Here is a 19,582-nt window from a genome sequence, read left to right as displayed (position 1 = left end):
TTATTTCATTTCTTTTTCTTATAAATACAACTTGAACACTTCAAGGATTGATCTCTCAGCCATTTTGGAGACATCCTCTTCTCTCACTCTCCTCCCTCTTCAGTCTTAGGGCGTTTGTCTCTATTTCACTTTCCTAGCCTTTAAATATAGTAAACAAAATAGGCCTTACCTTTGTAAGCTCTCTCACCTTATTTAAGCCAAGTTAGAGGGGGGAAAAAAAGGTTATTGACATATCATACAAATATGTTTCAGAAAGGCACTCGGCAAACAATTGTCTCCCTAAAGAGAAAAAATTGTACAAAATAAAAACACGAGCCAGAACAATCAAGTGAAGTACATGGAGTCACAACTCCAAGTATCTTGCTTGTGCAAGCACCATTAAAGAAATGATGAATACCTTCCTCAAACGGATACTTGAGACTCCTCTGCATGACTCTTTGATCCAGAGGGCATTTTAAAGCCTAATAATTTGTTTAATGCGCTAATATAGGCTCGAACACTGGAAACAACAACATCCATTCCGGCTCCAGTTCCACTGGGACAAAAAGATGAATAAGTACAACAGCTATAATAGAAACATAGAGAAACATGCAAATTATGCAACTCAATATAAAAGTAAGGCATACCTAAATGTACGATGAATGGTTTCTCCAGTCAAAGCATGGGTTTCTGTGTGACTTTCCTCCCCACGAATTAGAACTCGGGTTGTAGCTATTGCATCTATGCCTTGTGTGACTGCATTCATGGAGTACTCAAGAAGGGTCACTGGCACCTGCATAAGGGAAGCAGAAGAGCCAAATAATGCCTAATGTCATGGATAAGTACATCAAACAAGAAAACCAAAGTCCCTTGAAAATATCCACTGGTAGCACCATTAGGGATGATTGGATTTGTGAATGTCCAAATTAACCACCACACAAATACCATAAAGTAGAATCATTGAATGCCTAGTATTAGTAGTAGGGCAATGACTTTGTCCCTTTCATCCAAATCCAGCAAAAAGAGCAAGGTCAGATTGAGATTTTTGGAATCCATTGTTTTGCTCAAGTATATGCCAAACTGTGCATAGTATCAGTGGTAAGACAATAACTTTGTCCCTTAGTCATCCAAATCCAACAAAAAGAGCAAGGCTACATTGAGATTTTTCGAAAGGATCTACTGTTTTCCTCTAGTATATGCCAAACTGCCATGTAGAACAGGAAGAAAGCAAGAACTGCCATAGCAGAAGGCAACTTTTACTTCATGGTAATTATTGTTGCTAAATGTCAAAGGTAGAAAAAAAAAAGGCATTCTTTTATTGGTGATCATAATGGCTGCAATCTGGAGGGCGTCATTCTGCACAGCCAATAGAATATATTGTTGCGTCATCATTTTTTTTTTTTTTAACACACTATGGCCCCATTAGGGAAAGAAGGCACAGGCTTCCAACACAGCCTGATTTGCAATTTAGGCGTACATTAATGGTTAGCAACTTAGCAATGAGCATCCAAAATCTATACCTGCAAACTAAAAAATTAGGGAAAAAAAGGCATCTCAATTTTACCTCCAAGGTGGAATTTTTGTTTCCACAAGCCCTAAAATTTTTATTTAAAAAAAAATCAAGTATATATCAAATAAAATTACAAGATGGAGTCCATTGTAGGAGGATGTAGGGATTTCAAAAAAAAAAAAAAAAAAAAATTAAAATTAAAATTAATTAATGTTATATTAAATTAATTAAACAAATAAAATGAATAGTATTCAAATGAAAAAAAAAAACTAAAACTAATTGGAATAAAGAAATATTTATATATATATATAACAAAAAGGTATTAAGAAGCTTAGAAGCCTTTCAATTGAAATCTCATTCTGCTAACAGAGCCCCCCCTGAATCTCGTCTCTCTCACTCCTCGTTCTCTCTCCTCATTTTCTCGATGAATATTCGGCCGATCGAAAATTAAAAAATATCGCTAGGTTCCATTCTCCGCCACCGACATTTCTACCGTAGCAGATTTGTCGTAGGAGCGGCGTAGGCACCACTCCTAGGAAAAGATATACTCTCTCTCTTTTCTCAATTTCTCTTTAAATCTTCAACTAAATCGACGATCGGACACCACCACGGGATCCTAGTCTCGATCGTCGTCATTTTGGCCTGACCAAATTTTCAATTTGGGGGTCTTAGGCACCAAACCAAAGCGAGAGTGGGATTTAGGGAAATAAAAAAATTGGTTATTTTGGGAGTTTAATTATTTATTTGGAATTTATGGGCGAAGGAAATGTTAAAATAATATCTTATTTAGGGTTGATTTGATTAAATTAGGATATATGATATGTAATTTTGTATAAATTGAATGGTGGACAGTTGAATATATATATATGAGTGCGTTTAAATGTGAAATTGTGTGGCTGATGATCTGAATGGGTTGGAAATTATAAAATACTGAATTGTTTGAGAAATACTGGAAATGCTTGCGAAAATACTGGAACTATTTATGAAATGCAGAAGTTTGAAATAACGGCTAGTAGCCGGGTATTGTTTGATTGACCAAGGGTCAAGATTATTATTTGACGGCGGAGAGCCGAATTTTAACTGACAACTATACGCCAGGTTGTATTTTGTGGCTCGGTGCCAGGTTTTTTTTTTGGAATAATAGGAAATATGAGTGTGATGACTTTATGGGAAATTCAGTATTTTACTAGGAATTTGTATATATGTAATTGCAGGATTTTGAAGTTGGTACGCCGAGGACGTGAGGGTTGAATAGGAGGCAAGCATCCCAGTCATATAGGTAAGGGAAATATGTTATGTCAACTGATTTAAAAATACTTACCAGTAAAGATATGATATATGATTATGGGTGTTTTCAGAGTAAGAAAATTATATAGTTATACAAATTACAGTATACGTATTTTGTTTAATTAATTGTGTGGCATGAGAAATTTATCAGTATAGTACAGAATTTATACAGCTTTCATGTTATCAAAATTTATGTAATTACACATAATTAAAATATTCAGTTTTCTCAGTACTATGATTATATAGTTTATATAGAAAGCACGATATACAGTATTAGCTAGAATTATGATATATACAGATTATGATTTTTACAACTTATACAGAAATATGAAATTCAGTTTTAGTAAACAATGATATTCAGATTTCAGAACCATAACATTCAGATATATCAGTTTATTCATATCAGTTTACTACAACGTTATGGTTATTTCAGTTAAACAGAATCATGGTTAATCAATAATATAGATATATCAGTTATATATATATAACTGATTAGTTTTCAGAGCACAATACCGTTGCTATTTCAGTTCAGAGTGCAACCACATATCTCAGGTAGTATGTAAATTTTCAGCAGTTGATCGTGCCTTTGTTGTGGGCAGGCTCTCCATCAGTTAGGGTTGAGATGGCCGATCTGACTATCGGAGTTCAGTTGACTTATTCTAATCGGCCAACCAGTGTTAAGACCCGCCTACGGGCCGCACAACCCTTTCATGAGGGATTAATTCATGACTTTCAGTTATCCATCCAGGGAAGTTTTCTCAGATATTATTAAAATATCTAGATTTACAGAAACCACAGTCTATACCTATAGATATTAAAACTACTTTTAATAGAATATTCAGAAAAATAGTTTATGTTAAGCAACATAGCTGTGAGTTATACTCTATTTTATTTACATGTGTTTTCTCGGACTCAGTTGTTTACAGCATACAGTACTTTTAAATAAGATATTACAGTTATGCAAACTCATCTGCCATACATTGATAATAGCATATTTCGTCTTATTGAGAGTTGTCTCATCTCAGTAATTTATCACTTTTTAGGTGAACCAGATAGATGAGCAGATCAGACTCAGAGGTAGGGGAATACAATTCTGTCATGTCTGTAAAGTGAGTATTTTTTGGAAAGATACATTTTTGAATGGTCCCTAGGACATCAGAAAGAAGATTTTTGGGAATGTTCATGTTGTATGTATATTATGGGAATACTGAAACTCTGGTATTGTAAATGTAGATGTATGCCTTTTGTTTACTGCTGCATAGGAAATTTCATGGATGTTCAGACTTCCCAGTCCCCATTTGGATCGGGATGACAATATAGATTTTATTCAGGGTATCAGAGTAGTAAAATTTTATGATATATATATATATATATTAAAAAAATTTTCATGAAAAATCAGGTTGTTACAATTTTATATAAGAGTCTAGGTTGCTAGGTTCTGTAGACTTTAGTGTGCAGCAAAAACAATACCAGAGTATAGGAATGAATTTTGAGGAAATAGGAGATAGGTAGATTGAAAAACGAGTCAGATATTGTTAAAAGATGAGATGAGAATTTAGGATTCTATCTTACGGCCTAAAGACAAGAGTACCACGATTGTTTTTGTGTTTTTTCTGGGTGACGATTTCAGGAAAAATCATGGATACTATCGTTGGGTCTTGTTTCTGAGTGGTAGGACTGAATTATAAATTGGAATTGAGGATGATAAAATGAACGGTCATAGAAGATTATTTTTGGATCCTAGTGTGTTAAGTGTACTAGTAATATTACGTAGTGCGACCCAAAAGGTGATGGCAGAAATGGTTAGGAGTTTAGAGGAACAGAGATCCGTACCAGTGGTCATGTCATGGAACCGATTCAAGGAGATGTTCTTTGATCGTTATTTTCCTCCCACTGTTAGAGAAGCTAAGATAGCAAAGTTTCTGAATCTAAGATAGAGGCAACTGATAGTGCAGCAATATGCAGCAACGTTTATCGAGTTGTCACTCTTTGCTCCCTATATCGTTCCAGATGAGGTTAAGAAGGCAAGGATGTTTAAGAGGGGTTTGAGATATGACATCCATAGACATGTAGCAGTCTTAAAGGTGCAGGATTTCTCCGAATAAGTGGATAGGGCAACAGTGGCAGAGGAGAACAGTTAGAGAGATGTGGCGACGCTGAGTTAGAGGAAGAGGTCCACGCCTCCAAGATTCCAGGCAGGGTCCGGCCGAGGCCCTTGGAGGGGAGACAGATATGGCAGAGCCCAGAGGCAGGAGACTAGGAGACAGGAGATTCGGGGTGAGCAGGCATTTCCAGTTTGTCTTACATGTGGAAAGAGACACCAGGGAGAATGTTGAGCAGAGAGGAATGATTGCAACCGATGTGGTGGACCGGGTCATGTAGCACGGGGACTGTCATATGCAATATAGTACTGCTACTGCTTCCAGGCCCTTTGGAGGGAATATCTAGGCACCCAGGGGTGGTGGCCAATAGAAGAACACAGCTCTGGCGAGAGTCTATGCGTTGATGCCGAAAGATGCTGAGGCTGCATGTGACGTCATGACAGGGATGATTATTGCTTTAACATATAAAGTTGTTGTTTTATTCAACTTAGGTGTCACCCATTTGTTCATGTCATTGGAATATGTCAAGACGACTAAAGTTGAGACACAGTTACTAGATACTAATTTATTAGTAGTCACGCTAACTAAATCAGTAGTGAGATGTGGAAGGATACTTAAAAACTATCCAAAGGGCATTCAGGAAAGAATATTACCAACTGATCTTGTAGTATTAGACATGCAAGGATTCGATATAATATTGGGTACGGACTGACTGACAGCTAACTATGTCAATATAAACTGTTATCAGAAAGAGGTAATGTTCAGACCTCCAAGAGGACAGGGGTATAGATTTGTGAGGTCATGAGTGCGCACCCCACCACGATGGTTATCCGCCATTCAAGCGAAGAGATTGTTGTTAGAGGGTTGTCATGGATATTTGACTTGTATGAAGGAAGTATCAAAAGGGGAAATTGAGGACATTCCGGTAGTGAGGGGTTTTCCTGATATATTCCCTGAGGGTTTGTCGGGACTACCTCCTGATCGTGAGGTAGAGTTTATTATTGATTTGGTTCCAGAGATGGCGCCAATCTCTAAAGCACCATATAGAATAGCATCGGCAGAATTAAAATAATTGAAGGAACAGTTGCAGGAATTGTTGGATAAGGAGTTTATTCGGCCAGCGTATTACCCTCGGAAGCGCTGGTATTGTTTGGAGAAAGAAAGATGGGTCGATGAGAGTGTGCATCGGCCACATATTTTCATATTTCCATAAGTTTGCCAAAATAGTGGGGATAGTGTAATCCTAAAACTAATATGCCCATAAGAATGTAAGATACTAAGTGGGCAACAATTGGACTCCTATGTTTTGTGGAAATTCTTTATTGCTTGAGAAGTGAGGTCAACACCATAACCTAAAACCAACCATGGGAACAAGATGTCATGGGCATCACGTTGTCAAGTCTTCTAAAGGATCCTGTGAATCAAATAACACCTAACAGAATCATCTTTATCAACTTACCTAGAAGAAAAATCATAATGATACTCGAATCTTTAACAATCTGCTATCCAGAAGGAAAACCATGTATGCTAGGACCTGGAGTTTTATTTTTTCGCTCTATCCGTGCGAATCCCACTTGGCAATGGGACACCAATTTAACCGCTTAGGCATCGGCTCGGTTGGGATTTAACTTGTAAATAGCTTCATGTGAAATCTTCTGTGGTTATTTGCAGTTGATTATGGATTTTGAAGTCATCTTCAGAATCTAATCCTTCTACCATTAACAACTCTCTAGTACAAATAAGTGTCACCCTTTCCTTCCTGGTCCATTTCACACAAGATTTATGCTGCCAAACAATGTTCGATCACTGATCATAACAGACTGAACAACTTCATTAGTATTGTATTATGTACCAAAAACCAAGACACGTGTATTGCATATTTGTCTAGCTACTGGATCAAGATCAGGGTTGGCTTGAGTCAATATAGCAGGACTTAGACTTGCCATAATTGCAGTCCATGTTTTTCATTGAGGATATTTTCCGACTATGTTTTGATATTCAACGTGTGCCACCATAGGTTAGAAGTTGAGTCTTACAAAAAAAAAAAAAATCACTGTTTAAAACAAGAAAAAAAAAAAATCTAGGAACCAAATTTGGTAGAAAAATGATACCATACCTTGATTTAAAAGTGTAAGCTTGTGCATTAGTTTGGCATTGAAAAGAAATTGGGTGATTATAATTCCAAGGAATGTTTGGGAGTTCATATAATTTTAACTCAAAAGAATTACAAAGTTGTGGAGAGAGTTTTGAAGTGTCTTTTATACAATTAATCTAACGGGTAAATGATTACACATCCTGGTCTGAGATGTCCCAGCAAGTATGGTTCTTGATGAGTATGAGTCACTATTGCAAGTTCTCTGTTTAAAGATGAGGCTAACCATTGGAGGTCATCTATTGATCATTCACCTAACTGTTTGTTTTTAAAAGAAAATAGTACTCAAAGATCCAAATGGAGTGAGGGTTTTCTTTCCAACTAACAAGCTCTCATATTTGACATCTTGAGTGCTTGTGAAAAGATAGAATTTGGGCGCATGTCTGAGGTTTGTAGTAGCAATGAAAGAAATATACGAGTTAACAAACTCCAAACTTCTTTACCCATAGGTGATGAATTTTTAGATATTCTTCCCAGATGATTTATCAGGGCTATCTCCAAGAGGAGATTGAATTTAATATTGATTTGGTGTTAGAAAAAGAGTCTATGTCAACTGCTTCATATAGAATGACACTAATTGAACTAAGGCAACCTAGGGTGCAATTAGAAGATTTCCTTGACAAGGAATCTGTTCGACCTAGTATATCATTATAGGTTGCACCTGTGTTATTCACTAAAAGACATAATGGGGTCTTGAGGTTATGCAGTAATCATTGGAAGTTAAATCACATTACAGTAGGAATTGGTATTGACTTCCAGGGATTGGTGGATTATTAGATTAATTGGTAAATCCCAAAATTTTTGACGATTGATTTGCAATTAAATTATCACTAATTAAGATTTGGGAATTACATATCCCAAAGATAAAATTAAGTACACAGTAGGATGGCCGTAAGTTTCTGGTGTTACCAATTGGGGTTATCAATGCACCTCCCATTTTCATGGATATGATGAATCAAGTAATTCAACCATACTTGGATCAATTCATTATAACTTTATGGATGATTTTTGGGGTATTCAAAGACTCAAGAAGAGCATGAACAACATTTGTGATTAATTTTTCAAACATTATGAGTACATCAATAACATGCTAAATAGGAAATGTGGGTTCTGAACAACTAATATGAAATTTTTGGGTTAAGTCATAATCAAAGGATAGTTATCCATTGATTATTCTGAAGTTATGTTAGTGTTAAATCTTTGGAAGACTGGAGAAGAAAATTAAAGTTGTAGAGTGTTAATACTGAAGTAAGGTGCATTAGAACAGGATGTATAATCCATCAATCTATGTTAGTTATCAGTTCTAATGGACTTGTTTAAAAGATTAACTTAAAACTTATTGGGTTAATGATGGATTTTACTTGGAATTGTACTCAACAAATTTCGAGGAAGAAATTTTTATTTGGGGGGAACGTAACGCCCCAAAAATAATTATTATAGGAGGATGCAAGGATTTCAAAAAAGAAAAAATATTAAAATTAAAATTATTTAATGTTATATTGAATTAATTAAACAAATAAAATGAATAGTATTCAAATGAAAAAAAAAAACTAAAAATAATTGGAATAGAGAAATATATATACACAAAAAATAAGTAATAAGTTATATATATATAACAAAAAGGTATTAGGAAGCTTTGAAGCTTCCTGAGATTTCAATTAAAATCTCATTCTGCGAACAGAGCCCCCCTTGAATCTTGTCTCTCTCACTCCTCGTTCTCTCTCCCTCTCTCCTCATTTTCTCGACGAATATTTGGCCCGATTGAAATTTGAAAAATACCGCTGGACTCTATTCTCCGCTACCGACATTTCTACCGGAGCAGATTTGTCGTAGGAGCGGCGTAGGCACCACTCCTGGGGAAAGGTATACTCCCTCTCTTTTCAAAATTTTTCCTTAAATCTTCAGCTAAATCGACGATCAAACACCACCACAGGATCCTATAGTCTAGATCATCGTCATTTTGGCTAGAGCAAATTTTCAATTCGGGGGTCTTAGGCACCACTACAAAGCTTGAGTGTGATTTAGGGAAACAAAAAATTTGGTTATTTTAGGAGTTTAATTATTTATTTGGAATTTATGAGTGGAGGAAATGTTAAAATAATATTTTATTTAGGGTTGATTTTGATTAAATTTGGATATATGATATGTAATTTTTTATAAATTGAACTGTGGACAATTGAATATATATATATATATATATATATATATATATATGAGTGCGTTTAAATGTGAAATTGTGTGACAGATGATCTGAATGGGTTGGAAATTATAAAATGCTGAATTGTTTGAGAAATACTGGAAATGCTAGCAAAAATACTAGAACTATTTATGAAATGCAGGAGTTTGAAATAACGGCCAGTAGCCGGGTATTGTTTGATTGGCCAAGGGCCAGGATTATTATTTGACGGACGAAGGCCGCGTTTTAATTGACAGCTATACGCCGAGTTGTATTTTGTGGTCGGGGGCCAATTTTTTTTTGGAATAACAAGAAATATGAGTATGAGGATTTTCTGGGAAATTCAGTGTTTTACTAGGAATTTGTATATATGTAATTGCAGGATTTTGAGGTTGGTATGCCAAGGGCGTGAGGGTTGAATTGGAGGAAAGCCTCCCAGTCATATAGGTAAGGGAAATATGCTAGGTCAGTTGATTTAGAAATACTTACTAGTTAAGATATAATATATGATTATGGGTGTTTTCACAGTAAGAAAATTATACAGTTATATAGATTTCAGTATATGTATTTTGTTTAATTAATTATGTGGCATGAGAAATTTATCAGTACAGTACAAAATTTATACAGCTTTCATGTTATCAGAATTTAAGTAATTATACATAGTTAAAATATTCAGTTTTCTCAGTACTATGATTATACAGTTTATACAGAAAGTACGATATGCAGTATTAGCAAGAATTATGATTTATACAGATTATGATTTTTACAGCTTATATAGAAATATGAAATTCAGTTTCAGTAAACCATGATATTTAAATTACAGAACCATAACATTCAGATATATCAGTTTATTCAGATCAGTTTACTACAATGTAATGGTTATTTCAGTTAAACAGAATCATGGTTAATCAGTAATAGAGATATATCAGTCATATATATATATATATAGTATCAGCCCCTGCTGGACCAGATCAGTTTTTAGAGCACGGCACCGTTGCTATTTCAGTTCAGAGTGCAACCACATATCTCAGATAGTATGTGGATTTTCAACAGTCGATCATGCCTTTGTTGTGGACAGGCTCTCCATCAGTTGGGGTTGAGATGACCGATCTAACTATCGGAGTTTAGTTGACTTATCCCGGTCGGCCAACCAATGTTAAGTCCTTCCTACGGGCCGCACAACCCTGTCATGAGGGATTAACTCATGACTTTCAGTTATCCATCCAGGGAAGTTTTCTCAAATATTATCATATATCTAGATTTACAGAAACAACAGTCATACCTATAGATATTAAAAGTACTTTGAATAGAATATTCAGGAAAACAGTCTATGTTAAGCAACATAGGTGTGAGTTATACTTTGTTTTATTTATATATGTTTTCTCAGACTCAATATTTACAACATACAATACTTTTAAATCAAAAATATTACAGTTATGCAAACTCATCTGCCACACACTGGTAATAGCATATTTCGTCTTTCTGAGAGTTGTCTCATCCCAGTAATTTATCACTTTTCAGGTGAACAAGATAAACGAGCAGATCAGGCTCGGAGGTAGGGGGACTACAATACTGTTCTGTCTATAGGATGAGTATTTTTGGAAAAGATGCATTTTTGAATGGTCCCTAGGAGATCAGATGGAAGATTTTTAGGAATGTTTATGTTGTATGTATATTTTGGGAATATTGAAACTCTGGTATTGTAAATGTGGATGTATGCCTTTTGTTTACCGCTGCATAGGAAATTTCATGGATGTTCAGGCTTCATAGTCCCCACTTGGATCGGGATGACGATATAAATTCCAGTGTTATCACTTCAATGACCTCATCACTTGAATTGCAACCTCCACTAAACCTAATACCACCTCTTCCATTTACTAATCTTTCGGTCACCAACTACCTCCACAGACCAGCTACTTTCACCTCTAGCAGCAACCCTATTTTCAATCTTCTGCCTCGCTTCTAGACAAAGACCCCAAACACACCTATGGCACTGCATAAAAATCATTTGTACGCATTACATAAATTGTTGGAAGCAATGCCAGGAATAGAATCACAAATAAGAATAATAACATCATAGCCCATTATCAGGAATTGGAAACCAGACACCCTTCCATACACAGCATCCTTGTATATTGGACAAATTTTAATGGTCAAATGACGCATGCAACACATCTTACTTAGGAGCAGTTCTCTCTCTCTACACTTAACCTGGTTTTGTCACCTCTGCATTTAATGCATTTTCTAGATTCCCCTCCAGGGCAGATTTTTAGAACAATTAGTAAGTATGCATTCATTCCTAACTCGGTATTAAAAGCAAAACAAAGCTAAACTCATCAAGCTATTTCAAGAACGTCTCCTGCCTTGCCTTTATAAACTGTCCATGTTCCTATTTTGTAGGCAAACCTCCTCCTGGTAACAATATCACAGATGACCTTGTGATTCTGGTGTCAACTTTGTCTCTCCCTTCACAAACCTGTCAACAGCTCAGACTTGAACCAAAATTGGGTGATCCAAATCCTGTCCAGCTAAGGCTAATACGTAGTCTAATTAATTTGATCCAATATCGCATGACTTCGGCAAAATAAAATACCAATTTCAATTCCAGGAAATACTTGATATACATTCCAATAGTCCAATGTCTAATTGTCCAATCTCAAGGTAAGAGGAAAGGAGCCTCACTCATAGTTTTAAATAGAGGTCGCGACCATCACGTTACCTCATTATGTAATGGTTTTTTCAATCCCCAATACCGTTACACCTTGCTAAATAGTTGGGAATAAAAATCAGTCATATCAGCCGTTACGAACGGCTACACCATTACGTAACCACTACAGGACTATTATGAAAAAGTGTTTTTTTTTTCTTAAATATCTTACTCACATTTTTCTTTCTTTTTTATTTTTTACTTTCACAAATTATTCTCAATAAGCTATGTGAGGGGAGAAGATTATAATGAGGGTGATAATGATACAAAAACTATTTTTTTTAATATTCACAAGAGATGCATTAATTAATAATTTGATATAAACAGTATTTTGCAAAATATTTATTTTGAGAATGTACTTTATTTAATTTTTCTTTTTTATATCTTTCAAATTCAACCTTCTTTTTCTTTTATTATTTTTTTTCCTGTTCAAGTTGTTAGTACTTTATTTATCTAATGATAAATTTTATGATTATATTTTATAGGTTCAAAGCTTAGGTTATAGTTTCACAATATAACTTGTTAGTTTAAATCTACAACAACAACAACGACAAAACCAAGCCTTAGTCCCACTAAGTGGGGTCGGCTATATGAATCTTTTTCCGCCAATTTATGTGATCATGGACCATTTCTTTTGATAGATTCAAGGATATTAAATCCTTACTCACTATCTCCTCCCAAGTTATTTTAAGTCTACCCCTACCCCTTCTTCTGCCCCCCACAGTAACTAAGTCACTCTTCCTCACAGATGCACTATAAGGCCTACGTTGCAAGTGTCCATACCATCTGAGTCGTCCCTCCCTTATCTTATCTTCTATAGGAGCTACACCTAACTTACCACGAATATGTTCATTCCTTAATTTATATTTCAATGTTACACCACTCATCCATCTAAGCATCCTCATCTCGACAACTTTTACTTTTTGGATATTATGTTTCTTCGTCGCCCAACATTCTAATCCATATAGCATAGCTGGTCTTATAGCTGTCTTATAAAACTTCCCTTTTAATTTTAAGGGTATTCTATGATCACATAGAACACTTGAAGCACTTCTCCATTTTACCCAACCTGCTTTAACTCTATGCATTACATCATCTTCAATTTCTCCTGCAGCTTGCATAATAGATCCAAGGTATCGAAATCTACAAGTGCTATTTATTTCTTCATCATCAAGTTTAACTTTGTCTCCAATATTCCTCCTATCATTACTAAAATTACATTTCATATATTCTGTTTTATTTCTACTTATCTTAAAGCCTCTAGATTCCAAAGCTTCTCTCCATAATTCTAACTCAGCCTCTACTCCATCCTTAGTTTCGTCAATTAATACAATATTATCTGCAAACAACATACACCATGGAACCTCCTTTTGAATACTCTTAGTCAATTGGTCGATCACTTAAGCAAAAAGATAAGGACTCAAAGCAGATCCTTGATGTACACCTATGGTAATTGGAAATTCTCTAGTTTTTCCATCTATAGTCTTTACACTAGTCATTACTTCATCGTACATATCTTTAATGACATCGGTATACCTACAACATACACCCTTTTTTTCTAAAACCCACCATAGAACTTCCCTAGGTATCCTATCATATGTTTTCTCAAGATCAATAAATATCATATGCAAGTCAGTCTTCTTTTCCCTAAACTTTTCCATTAATCTTCTTAAAAGATAAATAGCTTCTGTGGTAGATCTCCCAAGCATAAAACCAAATTGATTTTCTAAGATCTTCATTTCTAACCTTAATCTTTGTTCAACTACTATTTCCCATAGTTTCATCGTATGACTCATAAGTTTAATTCCATGATAGTTGTTAGTTTAAATCTGTTAGATTTTTATTACTTTAACATATAAAATAGTAAAACTTGTTTAATTTATCGTTTTATTTGTATGTCTTATGTGCCTAATAGATTAGTGGATTGTATAATGAATTTTTTTTTATTAATTAATTTAATAAACATGTGTTTAATGAAAAAGAATATATATATATATATATATATTATTTTTCTATTAAAATCAGTTTAGAAACAAATGTAAAATTTGCTACCCTTATTAAACAATATTAGTAAGTTGAACTACAAGATAAAAAATGCACAAAAACTTTTTTTAAGAGCTAAGAGCTTAAAACATGTAAATATACCAATATAGATAAGATTGTGTGCAAAACACAAAAAAGGGTGTCCCAGGATGACAAGGCTCCCTGCTTTGCCAAGGTAGGTGGAGGGTCGTCACAATATTCATAGTTTTGTTCTTGCTTTATTCAAAGAGGTAGTTTCCTTGAACCTTTGACCAACTGATCACAAAGGAGCAACCTTACTATTGATCCAATGCCCACCCTATAAGATTATGCTTGAAAAAAAAAAAAAAAAAATCACGACCATTATGCAACATCCGCTACTCCCATTTCCTTCAACACCATAATCATTACATTACGCTACCTGCTACTGCTATTTAAAACCATGGCCTCAGTGTAGTCTATCTATACAACCTCTTTGTGATAGGGCTATTGAGCAATTTTTGTGAAACATAATATGGGGTAATCATTTCAAATGGTTTTTCATTTAAAGAATAAATTAAATGGTAGATATAAAAAAATTAATTTGAATGCAATTAGGAAACCTAAAAGATGAGAGATTCAGTCGTATCAATTTTGGAGAGTAGTGAAAATGCCCACTCTCCTATTTTAGGTGTAAGTCGGGGCAACTTCCAATCACATTCTTAGGCCCTCCTTAGGTGCCACACTTATAGAAAAAAGAGTATAGCTCATGACATCTTTAATAAGCCTGGTATGAAATTGTCCAGATGGGATGCTTACCTTCTATAGGGAGTAGATCAACTTATAAAAAGCGTCCTTTTTAGTCTCCCATGTACTTCATGACCCTTTTTCCATCCTACAATTGGTGTCCCTCAAAATGGCAAGTATATAAAATAGATTTTTTAGAGTCTATGAGATAATTACAAGTGCTATCTTGCAAAGGATGGGGTAAAGTAGTTGAACAATATCCTGAGGGGTGGATGACAACCCATTTAGGGTTTCCATTCAAAATACATGGGGGAGATGATGCTCTTTGCTGAGAGGTTGTAGTAGCAAATAATGGAGAAGCTAGAAGTGAGTTCCCAATTTGGTGAAGATAATTATGGAATGAGTATTTGGAAGTTTATCGCTAAGGCTTGTGAAGTTCTCTTTGAATCTATCTCTTTTGAGAGAGAGGGATTGTGAATTCTATTCTCTTGGTCTTGTAGGATCAAATGAAGTTTGCATTTTTTATTTTTTATTTTTTGGATAGAAAATGAAATTTATTAAGAGAGAGAAGGTACAGATAGGACGAACAAGAGGTCTTCTAACAAAGAAAATTTTAAACTAGAATTCAAAAAGAAAAAATAATTTTAAAAAAACAATTAATTGAAATTATTTTGTAAGAAATCCCCTCTTTAATAAATAACACTCTTTTCAAATTGCTCAAACCTGCTTTGCCACTTCTTTTGCATAATTTCACAAGATTACAAGTTTCAAATTCCTGTCCTTTGAAAGCAATCAATTTTAACACCCATCTTATCCAATAAATCAAATCCAAACAATCTTCACAATACAACTATCCACCATCTTAATTTTTTTAGATTAAAGAAGAGAATTATTAATAAGTACCGAATAGGAAAGAAAGCAAGATGTCCTCCAATAATAGAGAAAAAAATAAATTTCCATCTAACCCTTTTGTGTACTCCAAAACTAACCTTGAAGTTGTAGCCCAAATAAAAGCGAGAAAAATCACTATATCCCACAATACGAAAATTTAGATTACCACTTTACTTAAAAGTTTAAGCATTTAGATTGTGGACCAACAATGTATATCAAGACTTAACAATAGTAGGCTAGCAGCCCACTTGCACGTGGAGAGAAACATACAATAAACAACACTCATTACAGGAAATAAGATAATGCTTAACAAACAATAAATGCAAGCGACAAGGACCTCCTGGCAACCATGGTAGTCATACCAATTTTAAATTACCACTTCATCTAAAAACTTAAGTTGTTAGGTTGGAGGCCAACAATGTATATCGAGCATTAACAAGAAAGGAGGTTTGTATTCTAAAATTCTACAATTCCTCTCTTTCCACAAAACCCAAAGACTAGAAAACTAGAAACAATGGCGCAATACATTCCCTTCTTTCTCATATGAAAGCCCCCATATTCATCCATATAAAATCACCCAAATAAGGACAAAATTACATTTGCCAAGCTTGCATCAAAGTTGTGCAGCCATCTCACAATGAAGAAACAAACATTCAATTGTCCCAATAGAAACAAACACATCATACAGATATCTTAAGTAATTGTCTTACTAAGCTTTACCACTTGCAACAAACCATTATTATAAATTCTGTTAACAAAGTCTACGTGAGTACCTTGATTTTATAAGGAATTTTAGCAATCCAAATTGTTTTTTTTTCCCAAAGAAAAATAAAAAGAAAAAGAAGGGACATCAACGAAATGCGACAAGAAAGAAAAAATCAGAAAGAAATGCCATAATTATCCCATTTCCAAGCTCTAAAATCATGTTTAGGGTGAGGCAAAAGAATTAAGAGCATCCATCAAGCTAACAAAGGCCATACACTTTCCTCTCATTGATATTTCAACAAAAATATCCAAAGGAAAGCTCCCTCCATATAATAAAAGGAGGCAATCACAGCATTATGAGTGTAAGATGGTTGATACAAATAGGGAAACATAACAAACAAAAAAACATGTCCGACCCAAAGATTTTCCTAGAAACGAATAAAATTGTTATCACCAACCTTATATCAGGGAGGAAAGAACATATCAGAAATTTAATAAACAAAGTTCCAAGGACTCACATAAGGATCCTTCAACATCCCATGGCTCCCACCCGTTGTGATGAAAACCATGCATACTCTTTATAACCTTGTGCTAAAGAAATCTGGTTCTTAAGGAAATCTACCCATCCATTCGCCCGCCACCCCCAACCACCCTTTTTTAAAATTTGTTTTTAGACACCAGATTCCCAACAGCAAACCCCTCACTGCATGTCAACTAATGATCCACTCATTATCCTCTTATTCACTCCAATTTTCCAATCCCCGCCCATGAGAGAAGATGAACTGGCTTCTTCCAGACAAGGAATGGATAACAAATCATCTCCTATATTCTTCCACTCACCGATCTCCCAATTATTTACATAAATAATCTCAATATTTTTCAACGAGAGTGCTAGCCTATCCCACATATTTTCCAAATTGAGTGTGCTAGAAACAAGAGACTGCATCATAACAAAATCCATTTTTGACCAGATGTGCAGGAAATTCATCCAACCATAATCACTCACCACACCCAAAAACAATATCAAACTTCTCTTTTTCATCAAACGCATTACGTCATTTTCTACCCTCAGCACATTTGTTTCCATTTCCATGATCTCCCCAAACTTTTCCCAGTCATCATCACCATGGATTCCATGCTCTAGCCTATTAATGTCAATACATGAAATTACATGTTCCTAATTAGCCCCAAGTACCTTCAATCAACATGACATCAGGTCACACTTCAAAACCCTCAAATGATAAAATCCTGAACCTGCTTTATTTGAACTCCTTCACACATGAAAATGAGTTCTAGTCATGTGTTTGATAAGATATCCTTTCCTTTTAAACCCCCATCAAACAATTGTGAATAAGTAGATTGGGTGATCATTGTTGAGAGATTAAAGCATTAGACAACATTCTTCGCCCGAGAACTGTTTTGAATCTTCAACAACAACAACAAAACCAAGCCTTAGTCCCACTAAGTGGGGTCGGCTATATGAATCCTTTTCCGCCAATTTATGCGGTCATGGACCATTTCTTTTGATAAATTCAAGGATATTAAATCCTTACTCACTATCTCCTCCCAAGTTATTTTAGGTCTACCCCTACCCCTTCTACTGCCCCCCCACAGTAACTAAGTCACTCTTCCTCACAGGTGCACTATAAGGCCTACGTTGCAAGTGTCCATACCATCTGAGTCGTCCCTCCCTTATCTTATCTTCTATAAGAGCTACACCTAACTTACCACGAATATGTTCATTCCTAAATAGAGTTATGATGATCATCAAGAGGTCTGTCTGGAGCACTACCAATTATCACCAGCTTTACAGTATGATGCCTCCCCTGAAAAATCAAAGATTTTCCCCTTCTGAACCACCCTGTTGATTAATAGTTGTAGACTTTTCTCGTTTCTAGGCCACAAGATTTTACCACAGGCTTATCTAACAGCCCATCACTTTTAAACAATTACAATAGTGCTGTCCCACTGATTATGCTGTTGTTGAATTTTTATTTTCTTTTTGGATACGCAGGGTTTCCTGGGCTTGTGCACCAAACTAATCTCACGCCTACACCAACTGTGCCCTTAGCCAACATGTAGGAGGTAAATCGCGGATGTGCGCTGCAGGTGGCAAGGTTTGAACCCCAGACTTCACCTTTGTCCAAGGCCGTCTGGTGAACCTCCTTACCACCTGAGCTTATGCCCAGGGCTTAATTAAATATCGTAACTATTTAGATGATGGACTGCAAATCCTATGCTTGCAAACCCATGCATTTGGCAAGATACATGCTATACACTAATGCAACCCCTATGCTTGCAAACCCCATCGGGGTTGGTCAAGATACATGCTATACGCTAATGCAACCCCTATGCTTGCAAACCCATGCATTTGGCAACCTTCTGCGTTCAAAGGCCTGCAAATCCTATGCACACCTGTCTTGTGGCATTATTTTCTCCCCTAAAACTGCTGCTCAACAACAATTGATAGATTGCCAACTACATTTCTGCACTTCCATTCCCAGTACCCTTTCACAATGTCTTTCCAACCAGCGAGTGCCATGCTCTATCTCAAAGGGGCTTCCATTAACACACCCAAGAATAAATTAAACAATTTCAAAGCTCTAGAAAACCAATAATTTCTTTCAAAGCTTCTGCAAATCCTTCCCATCTATCCTCATTTATACCCCCAAGAGTGAAAAATAGAATACCTTGTAGCATTTAAAATCAAGCCCACATCAAGATCCTATATTCTATTTGTTTTGTAGAATATGTTCTACCAAAACTTCCTTATTTGATTAATCACAAGAAATCACAAATCCATCTCATTGCCGACACAAAAACCCAAACCCGTTGATTCCAATTCCAAGGCTTCTCCAGAAAATGAATGAACTCCCTTCACCAACCTTTTCTAATCTAAACTTGGAACTCTTGCTTCATTCAAGATTGACTTGATAAGAGCTCTCACCTTCATAAACCGCCAAAATTAATCGAACTAGTGCCATCATACTAAGAGAGAGACCATCGCAATGCATTGATAGTTACATCACACCATATCCAGGTTAGGGCATTTTTCCATTCATGGAGTTCGTTTCCTATAAGCTTTATAGAATAGCTTGAGGATGGACAAAGAGCAACAACGAGATGAAAATTGGCTAGTAATGGATGCTTCTCAAGTACATCCTCTTAATATGCATCCTTAGAAGAAATTTTAACATGAATCATGATACATTTCCTTGAAAGCTATATCTAAAACTACCATGAGGCTGCCTCTATCACTTGGGAAGACATGCTAATGCACATTGACTATCAAAAACTTTCAAAAGAGAAGCATTATGATGAATTG

The 19,582-nt window shown here is 35.5% G+C and overlaps 1 protein-coding gene across 2 annotated transcripts in view; it reads right to left on the bottom strand.

Moving 5' to 3' along the window:
* Positions 1–202: 202 nt before the first annotated feature.
* LOC131151892 (2-isopropylmalate synthase A-like) overlaps positions 203–19,582 on the bottom strand; it is an 87,502-nt gene continuing 68,122 nt past the window's right edge. For both annotated transcript variants that reach the window (XM_058103358.1, XM_058103359.1), the window contains 2 exons: positions 627–772; positions 203–535 (listed from right to left, as the gene is read on the bottom strand). In XM_058103358.1, the coding sequence (XP_057959341.1) occupies positions 403–535; positions 627–772 (279 nt within the window). In that variant the 3' untranslated portion in view covers positions 203–402. The remainder of the gene's footprint in view (positions 536–626; positions 773–19,582) is intronic.

This window comes from Malania oleifera, chromosome 3, assembly GCF_029873635.1.
Source record: "Malania oleifera isolate guangnan ecotype guangnan chromosome 3, ASM2987363v1, whole genome shotgun sequence".
NCBI classification, from domain to species: Eukaryota; Viridiplantae; Streptophyta; class Magnoliopsida; order Santalales; family Ximeniaceae; genus Malania; species Malania oleifera.
This window is presented reverse-complemented; position numbering and strand designations above follow the sequence as displayed.